General features: G+C 45.5%; 1 protein-coding gene across 5 annotated transcripts in view; it reads left to right on the forward strand.

Moving 5' to 3' along the window:
• Positions 1–13682, forward strand: part of SBNO2 (strawberry notch homolog 2) — a 69458-nt gene that overhangs the window by 31700 nt on the left and 24076 nt on the right. For 4 of the 5 annotated variants that reach the window (XR_007506985.1, XR_007506986.1, XM_049807865.1 and 1 more), the window contains exon 5: positions 8805–8969. Coding sequence is in view for 3 of the 5 variants with exons in the window: in XM_049807865.1 (XP_049663822.1) it covers positions 8805–8969 (165 nt within the window). In the remaining 2 variants the exon portion in view is untranslated. Of the gene's footprint in view, positions 1–2049; positions 2315–8804; positions 8970–13682 lie in introns of those variants that run through there. The other variant, XM_049807867.1, reaches the window with a different exon arrangement.

Below are 13682 nucleotides of genomic sequence, written 5' to 3' on the forward strand. Positions count from 1 at the left end.
AAATGTATTTGGTCTCTTTACTTCAAATGTATCATTAAAGCACCTATCCCAAGCTCTAGGGCACTACCAGCTAATTAAATACAATCAAATTCAGATAAAAGCAGCAGTGAAAACCCACTGCCTTTCTCCACCCCAAACCAGCTGCCCACAGAAACCAAAGCCTTCATTTTCACCACAGTTCCTGCAGAATGCCTCTTCCGTAGCAGCACTCGTGTAACTGTTGCTCGCAGCCTTCACAGAGAGGTGAAATGTGCTCTAATAACAGGAAGAGCCCAGCAGCGATGCTCCGGCTCCTCCCGGGACGAGGGCTGCTGGGGCTGCCCTTTCCTCACTTTCTCCGACCGCGGCACCAGCATCCCTGGCTGCAGTCCGAGTGCCTGGGGAAAGGCATTCTTCTTTCCCATTTGCTTATTGAAAAAACTCTTTTGTACTAGGTGTTTTGCACGATGGAACATGGATCCTCATTATTAAGGTCTATTAACGTATTAATCCCTGTGGAACTGCTGTGCTGCAGTGGGTTGTGCCGTGTACCCAGCTGCCCTTGGAAATGAGCCCCATTGTGGGTTTGTGTCCTGCAGGTAGTTTTCAGCCCCAGGACTCAGCGTGTCTTCCTTGCAGGGGCCAGTCCTCTGTGCTCATCCAATGTCGTAAAGCAAAACTATCCTCTTCTGCTTTGTCTCCCCTGATTCTCAGAGGGGTTGGAGAGCCCCTCATTTTCCACTCTCATCTCTTGCAGCCTGGTAGGGCCTTTGCTGTCTTCTCAAAAAACAACTATGGAGTGACAGAAGTGCCTTGCAATGTGGGATTTTCCAGCAGTTCTTGGCACAAAGTCCCAAGAGCTCTTGTATCAGCAATGACAGCAGGCACCAAGCTCTGGCTCTAACGCAGAACAGTGACGAGCTGCATTTCACTTGAGGCCGTGCCATGGTTGCGTGGAAAGACTCGGAGCAGGAACGGAGAGATCGGCAGCCAGCGCTCTTCTCCCCGTCCTCAGCACATGCATCTGCACTGCTGGGTTCGTGCTCTGCCGGGTTTGCCGGTCAGGTTGAGTCCTTCTCCCTGCCCTCCTCTGGCGGCATGGCTGCCTGAGAGAGTTTAGCAGAGTAGCTGTGCTCCTGGACATGGAGTGGTGCAGCGTCCAGCCTGGGGCTGTGCCGGAGCAGCCCCTGGGCACTGCCTGGGGAGCTCAGGGGCACTAACCCCACGGCCAGAGCCCGGCAGCGATGCTGCTGCTGGCTGTGCTAGGGAGAAGCAAACAGGAACCTCTTGCACACAAAGCAAACAGAAAAGTTCTCATGTTTTTTCTGGAGGGCTGTGGGTACTCTGGCAAATTCACTTCTTCAGCCTCAGACTGTGTCGGAGCAGACTTTCCTTAAGCTTGTGATGACTAAATGCCTTTCAGATGTCCCCTTTTTGCGCCTTTTTCCATTTCCCACCAGAAATTTTACTTATTTTTGTTACCAAAACTGTTAAAGTTAAAAAGGAAGGCCTTAGAAAAAGAAGGCAGTGTTCCTGGACATGGAGAAATAACAACGATCTAGAAAAGAAAGTTAAGAAAATGGCTACTCCTTTTTATCTTCTAATTGCAATATTTGGGGTGGGGCAGATACTGAAGACAAAAGAAAGCATATGGGTCTTGGGAGGGGGAAAGAAACAACTTGTGAATACTTTTCATAATCTTTTTCAGTTTGATTACTTCATCTGAGCCCCTGAAATCAGGAGGGCAGGAACTCCCAGCCCCAAAGCAGGGGCTGCTGTGGGGCAAATGCTGGTGTTCTCTTTGGTAACTGGGGGGGCAATCAGCCAGGGGGAGCCAGGCTCCTGCCCGGACCTCTCCTGCCCCACGTCTGGCCGCGCCGCCACAGAGCGCAGCTTTGTTTACAGTGTATCTGTGGTTGAATTACACCACATACAGTAATTCTCATCGCATTGCCAGTAATTTCACTGACTTACCAAGCAGGCATCATTTCCTGAAAGTCAGCCCTTGTACTTAGAGGAAGTAAGAGCACTCTCCTTCATGACTAAACACTATATGCAAATTTCCACAGGCTTAGGACAGACACACTGTATGGCTGTCCTTTTTTCCTCCATTTTCACTCCTTTCTTCTGCATGTTAATTTTAAAAAACTCTTGATGAGCTCTCTTCCTGGCTGTTTGCTGCTGTTGCGGTCATGAATGAAGACCTCTCTCCATTATATACTGAAAAATCTCACCTTACTGCTTCATCCACATCCTGCTCTGCCGACAGCAAACTGAATGCTGTTTTAAAATGTCCCAAATGCAGTTCTGGCTAAAGTTCCCATCTCTCTACAAGGTAATTCCTGATTTTTCTTTTTTTTTCTTCCTCGTGTGTTTTGCTTGCAAGGGCAGCCAGCTCCAGCTGCTCCCCTGGTCTTGTGTGTCCCCTGTAATTTTTGCAATGGCAGCAGAGGTTTAGGGGTGACAACTTGACGCAAGGCAGTGGGAGCAGATTTACTGTGCTGAAGATGTGATTTGTCTTTTGCTGAAACATGTGTTACTTGGAGACTGTTCCTGTCGGTTAGAACTTGGTCACTAACTGCGAAACTTGGAGGAAAAGGAGCTGTGTGGAGAATTGATCTGTGTGTTTATGTAGTTGTAATGGCTTTCAGGAGTTTTATTTTTAAACCAGCCGCTGGGTACAGAAAAGCAATGGAAATGCTTGCTGGCCAGAGCACTGAACCCTTAAGACTGCAAGTTTATTGCCCCATATTAAGAAAGACTGACTTTTGGCAGCTAAAGGATTTTCTTTTAGTGATTGACTGCTTACATTGCAGCTGTTAATTCTTGATTCTGTCTTTCCTGAACATAATTTGCTTAATCTGTGTTTTTCGAGATATCAAATCTCACTTGTCTGGCAGTGTAGCTTTGTTCATGTATGTGTATCTGTGTGTGCCTGTGTATATATACATTTGGTGTTTTAAACCCCTGTATCAGCTGTGTGCTATGTAGGGGAGTAATCTGTAGTTGCTGTGCAGAAGGAGTATTTGTTTCCTCTGTGTCTGGATTGTGAGCCAATAAACCATTTATATTGATAGCCAAAAATATTTTTAGGATGCATATTCCTGTATTTAGATTTCAACTGTTCTTTCATTATTTTTAACAAAGACTTTGTTTTGACTAAAGGAACTGAGCTGTTCCCTGTGGCTGGGAGAAAGAGGTTAAGTGTTTGGGTTGTTTTACCCTGATTTTTTTCTGATCTTTTCTAGGGAGTTAATTTTTGGTTTTGATAACTTTTCTGTTTTGGGATGACAGAAATACCGTGTGCCATAGTAGCATTGGCTGGCAATTCATTTGCACTCACGGTTTAGAAGTCCAGCAAATGACTATCATTGATTTATCAAGTTACTCACTAGAGCATCTTCTGATATGAAGACCAGACAATGATTTGTGATCCTCTATCTCCTGTTCTAGTATGCTGATATTATTTCAACTTCAATGTAAAAAAAAAACAAACCACGCTGGTGAGACCCACAGCCAGCAGCAGTGCATAGCCTCTGCATCGGCTGGCCGTTGATCCCTTATAAAATTCTCCATTAGGTGGTCAGTCTGTTGTAAGGGAATCACCCTTTTGCCACTTTGTAGTGTGCGTCTATAAACTACATCTCTGCGTTTTCATAGCAGACTTCAAAGTCTCTGTTTGTGTCCACCCTTCTGTAATGGGAGAAACTGGCAAGAGTCTGTGCTCTGAGATGCAGCGCTTGGGGTTGAGATCTTCAAGCTAGTGCTTCACCGAGGTGTTCGTTGGCCTGGTGCCGAGGAGTGTTTAACGAAGCAGGCTGGAGAGATGGAGGCAAAGCAGGTCTGCCAGCCCCCCGTGGTAAAACTCTCCTACAATGATGATCTGCAGTGTGCTGTCTGGATTTTGGTTGCAGGCTATGCTCAATTGTGTGTGTGGGGCGGGGGGGGGGGGGGCGCGGCGGAACCCAAAATCCAAAAAACCCACCAAACCCCCCAAAATCAAAAAGCCTAATTCCAGAAATAAGAGTTACATGGAAAATGGTTGCAGAATAGCATTTGAAATAAAGATCCTGCCTTGCAGGATAGCTTCCATCTGTTGCAGAAGTTCAACTTCCACTGAAACATAAAATAAGCACTATTACTGTAAAAACCTCTTATTTCCAGTGAGAAAATTTTAAAACTCTTATTAATCAGTCTTAAACAGGGACAAAATAACTTGCTTCAAATCCTGACAACTGAGATGGTTGACCTCTCTGGAGTGATTTCACTAAGCAGCTTCTCAAGCACATCAGACCATCTGAAAAGCAGAAGTAGCACTTTCCAGATCTGGGAGCTGGCTTTGCAGTCCCTCTGTTCAGCTCATCACCCCTTTCCAGCACTTGCTGCACCTGTGATGTCCTTAGTCTTTGTGGTTTTTTGGGCGATCTCTTCTACCCCTAATGTCATCATCTTGTTTTCAGCTGCTTCTGTCTGTGCGTCGGGGCTCGGCACCTTTTGGCTGAGGGTCTCTTCTGGCTGGGATCAGCTGTAACCAGTGTCAGTATCTGTGGGTCTGACAGTGGCTTTATCCTGTTGAGGAAGGGAGCCTTTTTGTTCACTCTGTTATTTCATGAGCTGATGGTTTAGGTGGTGATCCTTCCTTTCCCTTGAGGAGACTCTCCTGTTTGCTCCATTTAAAGTAGTGGAGTAATTAGTCAAGGTATGGTTTATAATGACACAGGTTGTAGTTATCAGTATGACCTTGTATTAAACAATTACACTGCATTTTGTATGTAAGCAAGACTAATTTACTGGGGTGCACTGTAAGCTTTTCAAGGCAGGGATCTAGCATGTTACTAGGTTTAGCACTCTTTAGATAATGTAATTAGGTAAGACAAATGGGAGACTCTGAGAGTTTGTGACTAATGACTCTTAATACTGCATGAAGATGGGATCACTGAAGTAATTTCCAGGACTACTATTATCCTCTTTCTGATTTGGAGGCTGATTTCCTGTTTCCCGTTTCAGTCTGTTGCCCGGAGCAGAGGGAGCGGTGGTGGAGGTGGTGGGGCTGGAGCCTTCGCTGGGGGATTGAAGCGTCTGGGCTCAGGAAGGGGGGCGTGCTTGCCGGGGTATCTCAGTTGCGTTACAGTGCTTTCACACATCCCATTGCTCTTCTAGCCCGGTGCTTTCCCGTCTTCAGGGCCCTAATGAGCAGTGGCTACTCTAGTCTGCTCTACAGCCTTTTTGCTGCCGTGCCCATGTGTTTGCAGATGTTTCCTCCTGAACTGACTTCTGTCAGTGGTATTTGCAAATGAATAAAACTTACGCAGAAGTGTCTCGCTGTAGCTCAGCGATGAGACGGGGTGGGGATCTGAGACCATCCAACTCCTTGAGATGCTGCTGCTGTCCCTGGGTGGTGAAGCCCTCCAGTGAAATGCTGTCAGTTAAATGCCAAAATGGATCTGTGTAACAAAGCTTTTCATAATGAAAAGAAAAACAAAAAAAACCCCTGGCTAAACAAAGCTGGGTTTGCCTTGCAAGTCCAGCCTTTTGGTTTAGTTCTTTCTTCTCTGGAGCACAGTATCTCCCAGGCCTGCTTGTCCTTGAGAGAGGAATAACGTGCTTCTCCCCTCAGCATGCAGATTATAATAAATGCCTTTCATCTTTTAGATTTAAAATCAACAATGATGATGTCTCCTCTTGCTTGTTATGAATAGGAACTAGTTCTTGCATCTCCACATGTGAGCTGAGCTCTGAGAGGTTGTTGGGAGCAAGCCTTTGCTCTTCCTGCTGCCTGCCAAACACTGTGCGGTGTGTGTGAGATGGCCAGGCCCAAGGTGTGCTTTCTTTTAGGTTTGCATTCAAGATCTCTCCAGGCACCTGTGAAAAGCAGCATCTCTGCGTTTTGGGACCTGCTGCTTAACCAGCTATTGTTCACTGCGTATGGACAAAGCACTTGTACTGTCATGGATTTCGAGTGGGAGAGTTGTAGTTCCAGGTCCATCTCAGGAGCTGTTTGTGTCACCACGTTGTGGTGGGTGCTCAAAGTAGATAATAGTTGTTGTTTCTAGTGCTGGGCTTTGGAAGTAACTCCTTCAAAGGAATTCTTATGAGCCTCTTGATATCAGTCTGTATTTATCCTCTGTGTAGTATCTGGACTGTCAGACACCCTAAGTGGAGTTTCCAGCTGTTTCGGGTCCTCTGGCTGCTGCATCAGTCCAGTGTATCAGGTAACAGAGCAGATGGGTGAAGGGGGCAGTATATCTGCCTGTCCATCTCTCTCTTCCTCCTTTCTGGGAATGGCCAGAAGAGTTGCTACAAAATTGATCTGAACTGTTTTATAACAGGTGTAATATGAAAGAATAGTATTAGGTGATTGTTAAACTCTCTTCCTAAACCACAGCAAGCCCAGATGTCAATGGTCTCTACTTTACCCATACGCTGGTTGGATCTGAAGAGGTGTGGTAGAACAGGAGCGTAGATTGTGGTGACAGTCTGGAGGCTGTTGAACTGCTGCAGCGCTTGTTCTTGGGATCATGAGTCCAGAGGAAGAAGCAGAATGGTGGGGAGGACAGCAAGAGGAGATGATGGCTTGTTTTAGCAGCACAGTGGTTCGAGGTAATCAGCAAGTGTCTCTGCAGAGGACTGGAAGGTTGGGAGAGGCTACAGACCTTGGGAGGTGGGAGTTAACGGAAGAAAAATCTCTGTAGCATGAACAAGCAAATGTTAGCTTGATTCCCACGTATACTGCCCGTACAGTACTCTAGGTCAGGAGCTTAAGGCTGTGGGAGGTAGACAGGCAGGTTACTGCAGGATGCACAAGGCACTTGCTCTGGCAAGGAAAGGCCATATTTACCCAAGTGTTTTCCTACTTACTGGAGTGTGAAACAGAGTCCCATTTCCAGAGATCACTTAAGTCTGAGATGATAAATCTAGCTGTCTGCTTAAGTCTCTGAAAAGCCTTTGTTTCTGGGTAATCCTAAAATAGCCACAGAAATATCAAGAGTAAGAGCTGCACAGGAAACGCTGCCCATCTGCTGTTGGGCAGGCAGCAGCGGTGTCACACATCAGCACAAGTACCCGGTGCTAGCAGGAGGGTGTCCTGCATAGCCGTACCACCCTGGTAGCACAGCCTAACGAACTGCCCTTTCTTGTTAGGCCTTTGGGTCCCCCTGGTTGGTATTTGAAGAATACAAACTACACATCGCGCCTGCAATCTCTGTTACTGCTTGCCTTTGCTTTAGTGAATTGGTGCTCTTGCACGGCTGCCAGCGCCTGCACCTATGGCTCTGGAGTAGAGACTGTCTGCTCAGGTGCCAAACAAGACATCTGGGAAGAAGGTGAAGGGAACCTGTCCTGATGATTTTAAACACTGCAAACCTGTAACTTTTGATAGTAGTTGGGGGGAGTCTGACCCTGCTCTTGGCCTGAAGCCCTTAGGAATAGCACAGCAGGCTCAGCTGTTTGTGATTTTATGTCAGGCAGGGCTAAGTGACTTTTAAAAATATTTGGCTGCCTTTCTGCCTTGTAGTAGGAAATTGGCCCTTAACTGGAAATGAACAGCGATTTCTCCTCGTATCAGACACTGTGGCTCTCCTGGCAGCTGTGCTGCAGTATTATCGCACTCATTTGGTTATCTGGCCTAGTGGAGAGCTTGAGCTGGCTGTGCGCTGACAAACCCGCCCCTTGTGAAGAACCACAAAACTGATTTGTGGTGGCAGAATTCTATGGGGCACCAAGAAAGACCTGTTGGTCTGTCTACCTATCCCTCTGGGACAGAGGCTTGTCTCCAACAGGACCTGTGCGCTGGAGTTTGGTGTTTGGTAGTATGTTGCTCTTCAGTAAGAGCAGACAAAATTTTTCTGCTTTGAAGGTCGTACTTGATGTGGAAGGAGAGCTGAGGTGATGTGATGGAGTCAGGGAAGGTGCAGTGATCGGTGCCAGAGCTAAGGATGTAGAGTAAGAAGTGCTTTTTGGCTATTGGCTCTTGCCACCTGAAATTTGAAAAACCAGACAAGGAATTGATGGTAGGGAGGGGATTGAAGGCTCTTTCTGAGCTAGAGTCTGTGTGAGTCAACCCAACATCATCACTGGGTTGGCACAAAATAAACCAATTGTAAGCTGTCTCAACACAGGCACGAGGAAAAGAGCAAGGGCAGAGCCTGATCCTCGTCACTGAAGCACATTCTCTTATTGTCTGGACTGAGGCATGCCCTTGGGAAAAGGATTGGTAGATTTGCCAGGATTTATCTAGATGCAAATCCAGGTGACACTAGTGCTTCTTCCCCCCTGCTCGTGGCAGCCTTGTTTGTGCAGAACCTGGCATGATGAGACTGATTTTTTTGAAGCCTCCAGGTATTGCTGTGTTATAAATTGCAATTAAACAGCTGTGTCATTATCAGGTTTAGCTGGTACTCTGTGGGCTTCTGTGCATGAATGAAATACTTGAGTCCTTTGGGTGTTAGGCTGAGGACTTTTCACCCCTCAGCAGTCTTGTCAATCAAACACAAAGTTGAGGTCACTGACATCTTGTTGAATGCTCCTCTTTCTTCCACTCTTCTGTATGTAGGGATGCTCACAGTCCAAGTTAGTCTTGAATGTGTACCGGCACTTCTATCCAGTCAGCATTTTTCCTACTTTTTCAAGAATCTCAGATTTTAAAACAGCTGCTTAGAGCATGTCCTCATTTACAAGTTAATTTCTAAGTTTTGTGGAGCATGAAGTAACAGAGCTGCTCATTTAATAGCAAGAAATTAAAGCTTCCTGGATGAGTAGGTGTGAGAAAGGAGCTCTCTGGTCTTCTCATCCTGCCTCCTCTAACTGTGGTCATTTCTCCATTTCAGGATTCTTCATACCTCGATGAGCTCTCCAACAACAACTCCCTGTTCTCGTCTCCTGCCGATTCCCTCTCTGACATTGCAGATCCTAAGGACTTCTTGCCTGCAGATAGTCTGAACCATGTGCCAACACTATGGGATGTAAACACGCCACAGCAGAACCAAATAGAGGTATGGGCCACTCCTCTTCCATCCTCCCCATCAGACAACAAATACCTCAGGCTTCATCCCGTGGTGTTTTCACCAAGGAATTAAGAAACCAACCCAATTCCCTACAGGGGTGAAGTTGCAGTATGATGATGTTATTTCACTATTATCAATTTCACATGAGGAGGGAAGGGGTGAAGTGATTACACATACTTTAGTCTCCTGGAAGCAGGAGAGAATCCGGACATCCTCAAAGGGATATGTGCACTCTTTCACAGTGTGGTGCAGGCACTAGTTCGTTCTTCTGACAGCTGTGGCAGGTAGGTGCATCATGAGGAAGATGTATCCCTAAAACATTCAGCAGGTCCAGAGTGGCCTGCGACAGGGCACTCAGGAGTGCTGAAGAGATGGACTCCAGGAAAAACACTGTGACATAGATCATGAACTGTCCCCAGCAGCAGCAGCAACCATTTGTTTACTCTCTGTGGCAAATATTTTATTTATTATATTATATTTAACAATGACTAAAAAACAAACTCTGTCTCAACTTAAGGCGAACCATTTGTGTTTACTTTGTGAGTTCAAGTCCCTGCAAGCTTTTACATCTCTGAGTTTTTCTGGGTGTGTGATCTCCCGGCAGTCCCACAGCAACATGTGGTTCTGTGCATTTTTACCAGCCTTCTGCCATCTGTTTTCCCTCATCTGTTGGGACCGATTACTCACTGTTGCACAACCTGGTATCAGTCACTATGGGTAGCCACCAGCTTTGGTTGTTGGTGGAATCGATATCGTACACATCTGTTGAATCTCTTGATCTCAGCTCTCACAGTAAATGCCCAGCCGTGCAGTAAGTTTCCTTTGTAGGTCATTCTCTTATGAAAACTGTGGGGGAAAAGCATTCAACGTGAATACCCCAGAAGGCAATCTGGCATGCCCGTGCTTTAGTTACTGTTGTATTTTGAGGTTCTGTTGTGTTTAGAGGCTGCACTTCGCAGTTAGTAGCGTGTCTGACTATATTTCCATGAAGAAAGTTGGCTGTTTGTCACAGCTTGGAAGCAAGAGCCTTGGCAGCAGTTCCACTTTGAAATGATGCTGCTGTGTGGCTCAGTGGCAGGTTGGGCATTGAAGGAGTGTGGCTTGGTGGCAAGGGTCCTAGCCTGGGACTTGGGCAATCAAAGCTACTGTCTGCCTTAGACTTTCTGTGAGATCTTAGGCCATTCATGCAGATCCTCAAATCAGACACCTGAGCTCTTGCTGAAATCACTGAGATTTGATCACATTTATAGGCCTTTGCAGTGTCTGCTTGGCCCTCAGTGTCTCTGTAATTGGAGGCAGAGAATACCACAGCTCTTGCTCCTGTGGATAAATGTGTTAGAGATCAAGGGCCATGCCGCTGCATTGGCAGCAAGGGTTCCACAGGCAATCCACACGCAGTCTGGTAACTTTGGACCAGTTTGAACTTGAAGTTTGAGACAGCAGGAAGAGACCTGAGCTATTTAAGCCAAAGAAATGGCTGAAAACATCACAGGCTTGTAAACTGGATGGTTAAAAAAAGCTAGAAAACAGATACATCTCCTAAGACAGAGAAGGCATGTGCCTTACTACTCCTAGTCTCCTATTATTGTTGTGTTTTTATGTAGTAGCCTAAATCACTACAGAAATAGTTCTGTGATGTCCTGTTTCTAAACATGTGAACTCTGGTCAAGATACTTGATGCCTAAAAAAGCTTGTAGTTTTGTATCTGTGGAGTATACAGCAAAAAACTTACTGGGAAATGCTGTTCTAAATCCAGTGTAAAGAATGCAAGTGAGAAACAAGTATGTGTCACATAAGGATGAGACAAACTTGTCTGACTGTAGCAGAGCAGCCCGGTCTTGTGCATGTTGTTCTTCCGTTGTCCTCCCCTCGCCCCTTGTTGTCCTACAGAGCACTTAGGTTCAGATAAGGCCAATTAACTCCTTGGAATTCCATTTATAAACGACTTCCTTCTGAAAAGAATCTCTAGCTATTTTAAACATTGTCTTATCTGTGTTTTTGAATACAGAGGTGGTTGGGGGATTTTTTTTATTGTTTTGGTTGGTTTTTGTTGTTTTTTTTTTTTTTTTTTAACTGAGTTTGACATTTCCTGACGAAGTGTCAGTTAAATACATCCTAGTCAGGAGATTTCAGTTTCATTTTTGCATGGGAGGTGGTAACTCACAGGACGCTAGGTAAATGGATTGTCAGATTGACTCATGATTGGCAGCTGTTTTATCACCTGAATTTCAAAACTGTTTTTTGTTGTTGTCATAAAAGGAGGGAAACAAGTGATCTGTTGCAAAATCTCAAGGCAGTGTGGAAGAAAAGGTTCCTTACTGTAACATTCAGTACAGGACAGAGACTTTGCTGATATCCTGCACCAATATACAAGCAATTTAGATGATCTTTCCCTGTCCCTCCCCACATCAGTACACCACCATAATTTTCCCTAAAATCGCAGGAATTTTGGCTTTTGAGTAGCCATTGTACAAAACTGGATGTCAGTCACATTACACCATATGTAACCCAGGCAGATGCAGTCCTAATCTATTTTGATACAGTGCATTCAATCAGTTGTAGCTGTGTAATCAGCTTTTACCCAGGAGCAATGGCTAGCTTCGCACTGTGTTGTCAGGACAGTAGTTTCTCCAGAATTTCAGTCTCAGAGATTTAGGTGGAGCAGAAATGGCAGTCTCTAAACAGCTCTGATAATGGGACATCTCATGTGTGAAGCTGGATGCATCCTGTGTGCGAGACCCACATGTAGATCCCAGGTACGAGAACAGCCTTATACTTTGTCCTCTTTAAAAAAAAAATAAAATAATGAACTGTCTTCTGTCATGTAACAATTTGAAGATACGGCGTGGAAAAGGCTATATCCATATTTTAGCTTTCCCTCTTCTTTCCATCAGCTGTCACTAGCATTAGGGAGGTGGGTTTACAGAAAGGGGGACAGAGCAAAATTGGAGAAAAGCATTACAGTGAGACTGTGCAATGCTGAACATTTCAAGCTCAGTAAGAAACCCTTATCTCAAGTGCCCAGTGCTGAAGCTTTAGGTGGAGTGTTTGTGATTGAAGAGGAAGTGGCTGAATGCAGGGGCTCCCTTCATGTGCCTGTGTGGGGGGAGCTGTTACCCATAAAGAAAGGAGATGTATATAACGTGTTGTCTCTGTTTATCATTTCAGGAATGGGCATGGAGGGAAGAGCTATTATGCTGTTAAATATTTGCAGAAGTTAGCAGACAAAACATACTTGCTTCATTTGTAATTAAGTTGTGAAATACCTTTTAAAGATAGTTCATGTAATCCATTGTGTTTTCTCACAACGATCTCACAAGTTTACAGTGTTTTTAAGATTGGGGAAGCAACCTCTGAAGCCTGTAGCTAGAACTTTTGAGCTGCTGATGTAGTTTTTTCTAACTCATTCACAGCGCTTTAAAAACATGAACACCCTTCTCCTAGCTCAGTACATAGGGAATGAATTTACGTGGAGGGGAGTTGGCTTGTCAGCCAGATGTGACTGGGGTTTTTTTCCATGGAAGTCAAGGCAAGATGGGGCAAAACGGAGAATAATGTAAAGAGGAGAAAAATGGAGTAAGACCGGGTCTTTGATTGTGCGGTTGTCAGTGGCTTTACTGAATGAGTCTCTCTCCTGCTTACATCCCAGTGTTCTCATGTATGCTGTGTATACCTCTTCTGTTCATGTTTTCAGACATGTAGCATAGAGGAAGGAGAAAATCAAACTGGGAGGTGAGCGAGAGCAGAGAAGGGAAGGAATTGTACAAGTTCAGTCTGGGGCAAAGTGATATATCACCCACTATAGCTCCCAGTCCCACCTGGACTGGCCCTCACAGCATATTCTCAGCTACATGGTTAGTTTTTCAGTGCTCCAAACAACCAAGGTTTCTGTCGCTTCCTTTGCAATACCTGAGATGAAATGCTGTGTGCCAGAGCCCCGTTGCTGAATTGGGATAGCAGGGATTTGTGCTTTGAAGATTGTGTGATGCAAAACCAGACTTGGATTAACCTTCCACTGCTAGAGCTGAGAGAAGCAAAGCAGGTCCTGCTATTCCAGCACATCTGGGCCTTTCTCTTGCCTAAGAAGAAACATACTGAGCTCAGATTTGTAGGTGGAGATGTTTCACCTGCTTTCCAGATTTGCTGGCACTGAAAATAGCTCTTCCATCCAGCTTCCTTCTGGTAATTCTGACTCAGGCTTCCAGTAATGGAGGGTGTTTTTTTTCTTTCTTTTTTTTTTTTTTTTTTAAATTAGAAAAAAAAAAAAGGAAATAATTGGAGTGTTTATGCTTAAGAACTTCCCATCTTTCTCTTCTGCTGGTGGAGCATGGGTCTCTAAGTCTGGCAGTCTTTGCAGGCTGTAAACTTCAAGTAGTGCTGCTTCTGGAACTGCTGATTGCTTTGGATGCCATGAGCTGCTGGCTTGACCTTGCTCGCTTTTGGGAAATTCCAGTGTGATTTTGTTTGTGTGGGGGCAGAGAAAGGATCTCCTCGATTGTACCTTCCCAGCTAGGAGTATCCTGGGAGCTCTCCTAGCTGGCTGCGGTGCAGTGGGCTGGATGGTCCAAAGCCATCATTAACTCTGACAGAGCAGTTGGTGCCTGGAGAGACCTGGCCAGCCCATATGGCAGCCTGACCACCGCCGTGGCTGGCCTGATGGGGGTCTTGGTGCAGCCCAGAGCTTCTGGGCCTCGTGGCTGG

The sequence above is a fragment of the Accipiter gentilis genome, chromosome 8, assembly GCF_929443795.1.
Source record: "Accipiter gentilis chromosome 8, bAccGen1.1, whole genome shotgun sequence".
In the NCBI taxonomy this organism is placed as follows: domain Eukaryota; kingdom Metazoa; phylum Chordata; class Aves; order Accipitriformes; family Accipitridae; genus Astur; species Astur gentilis.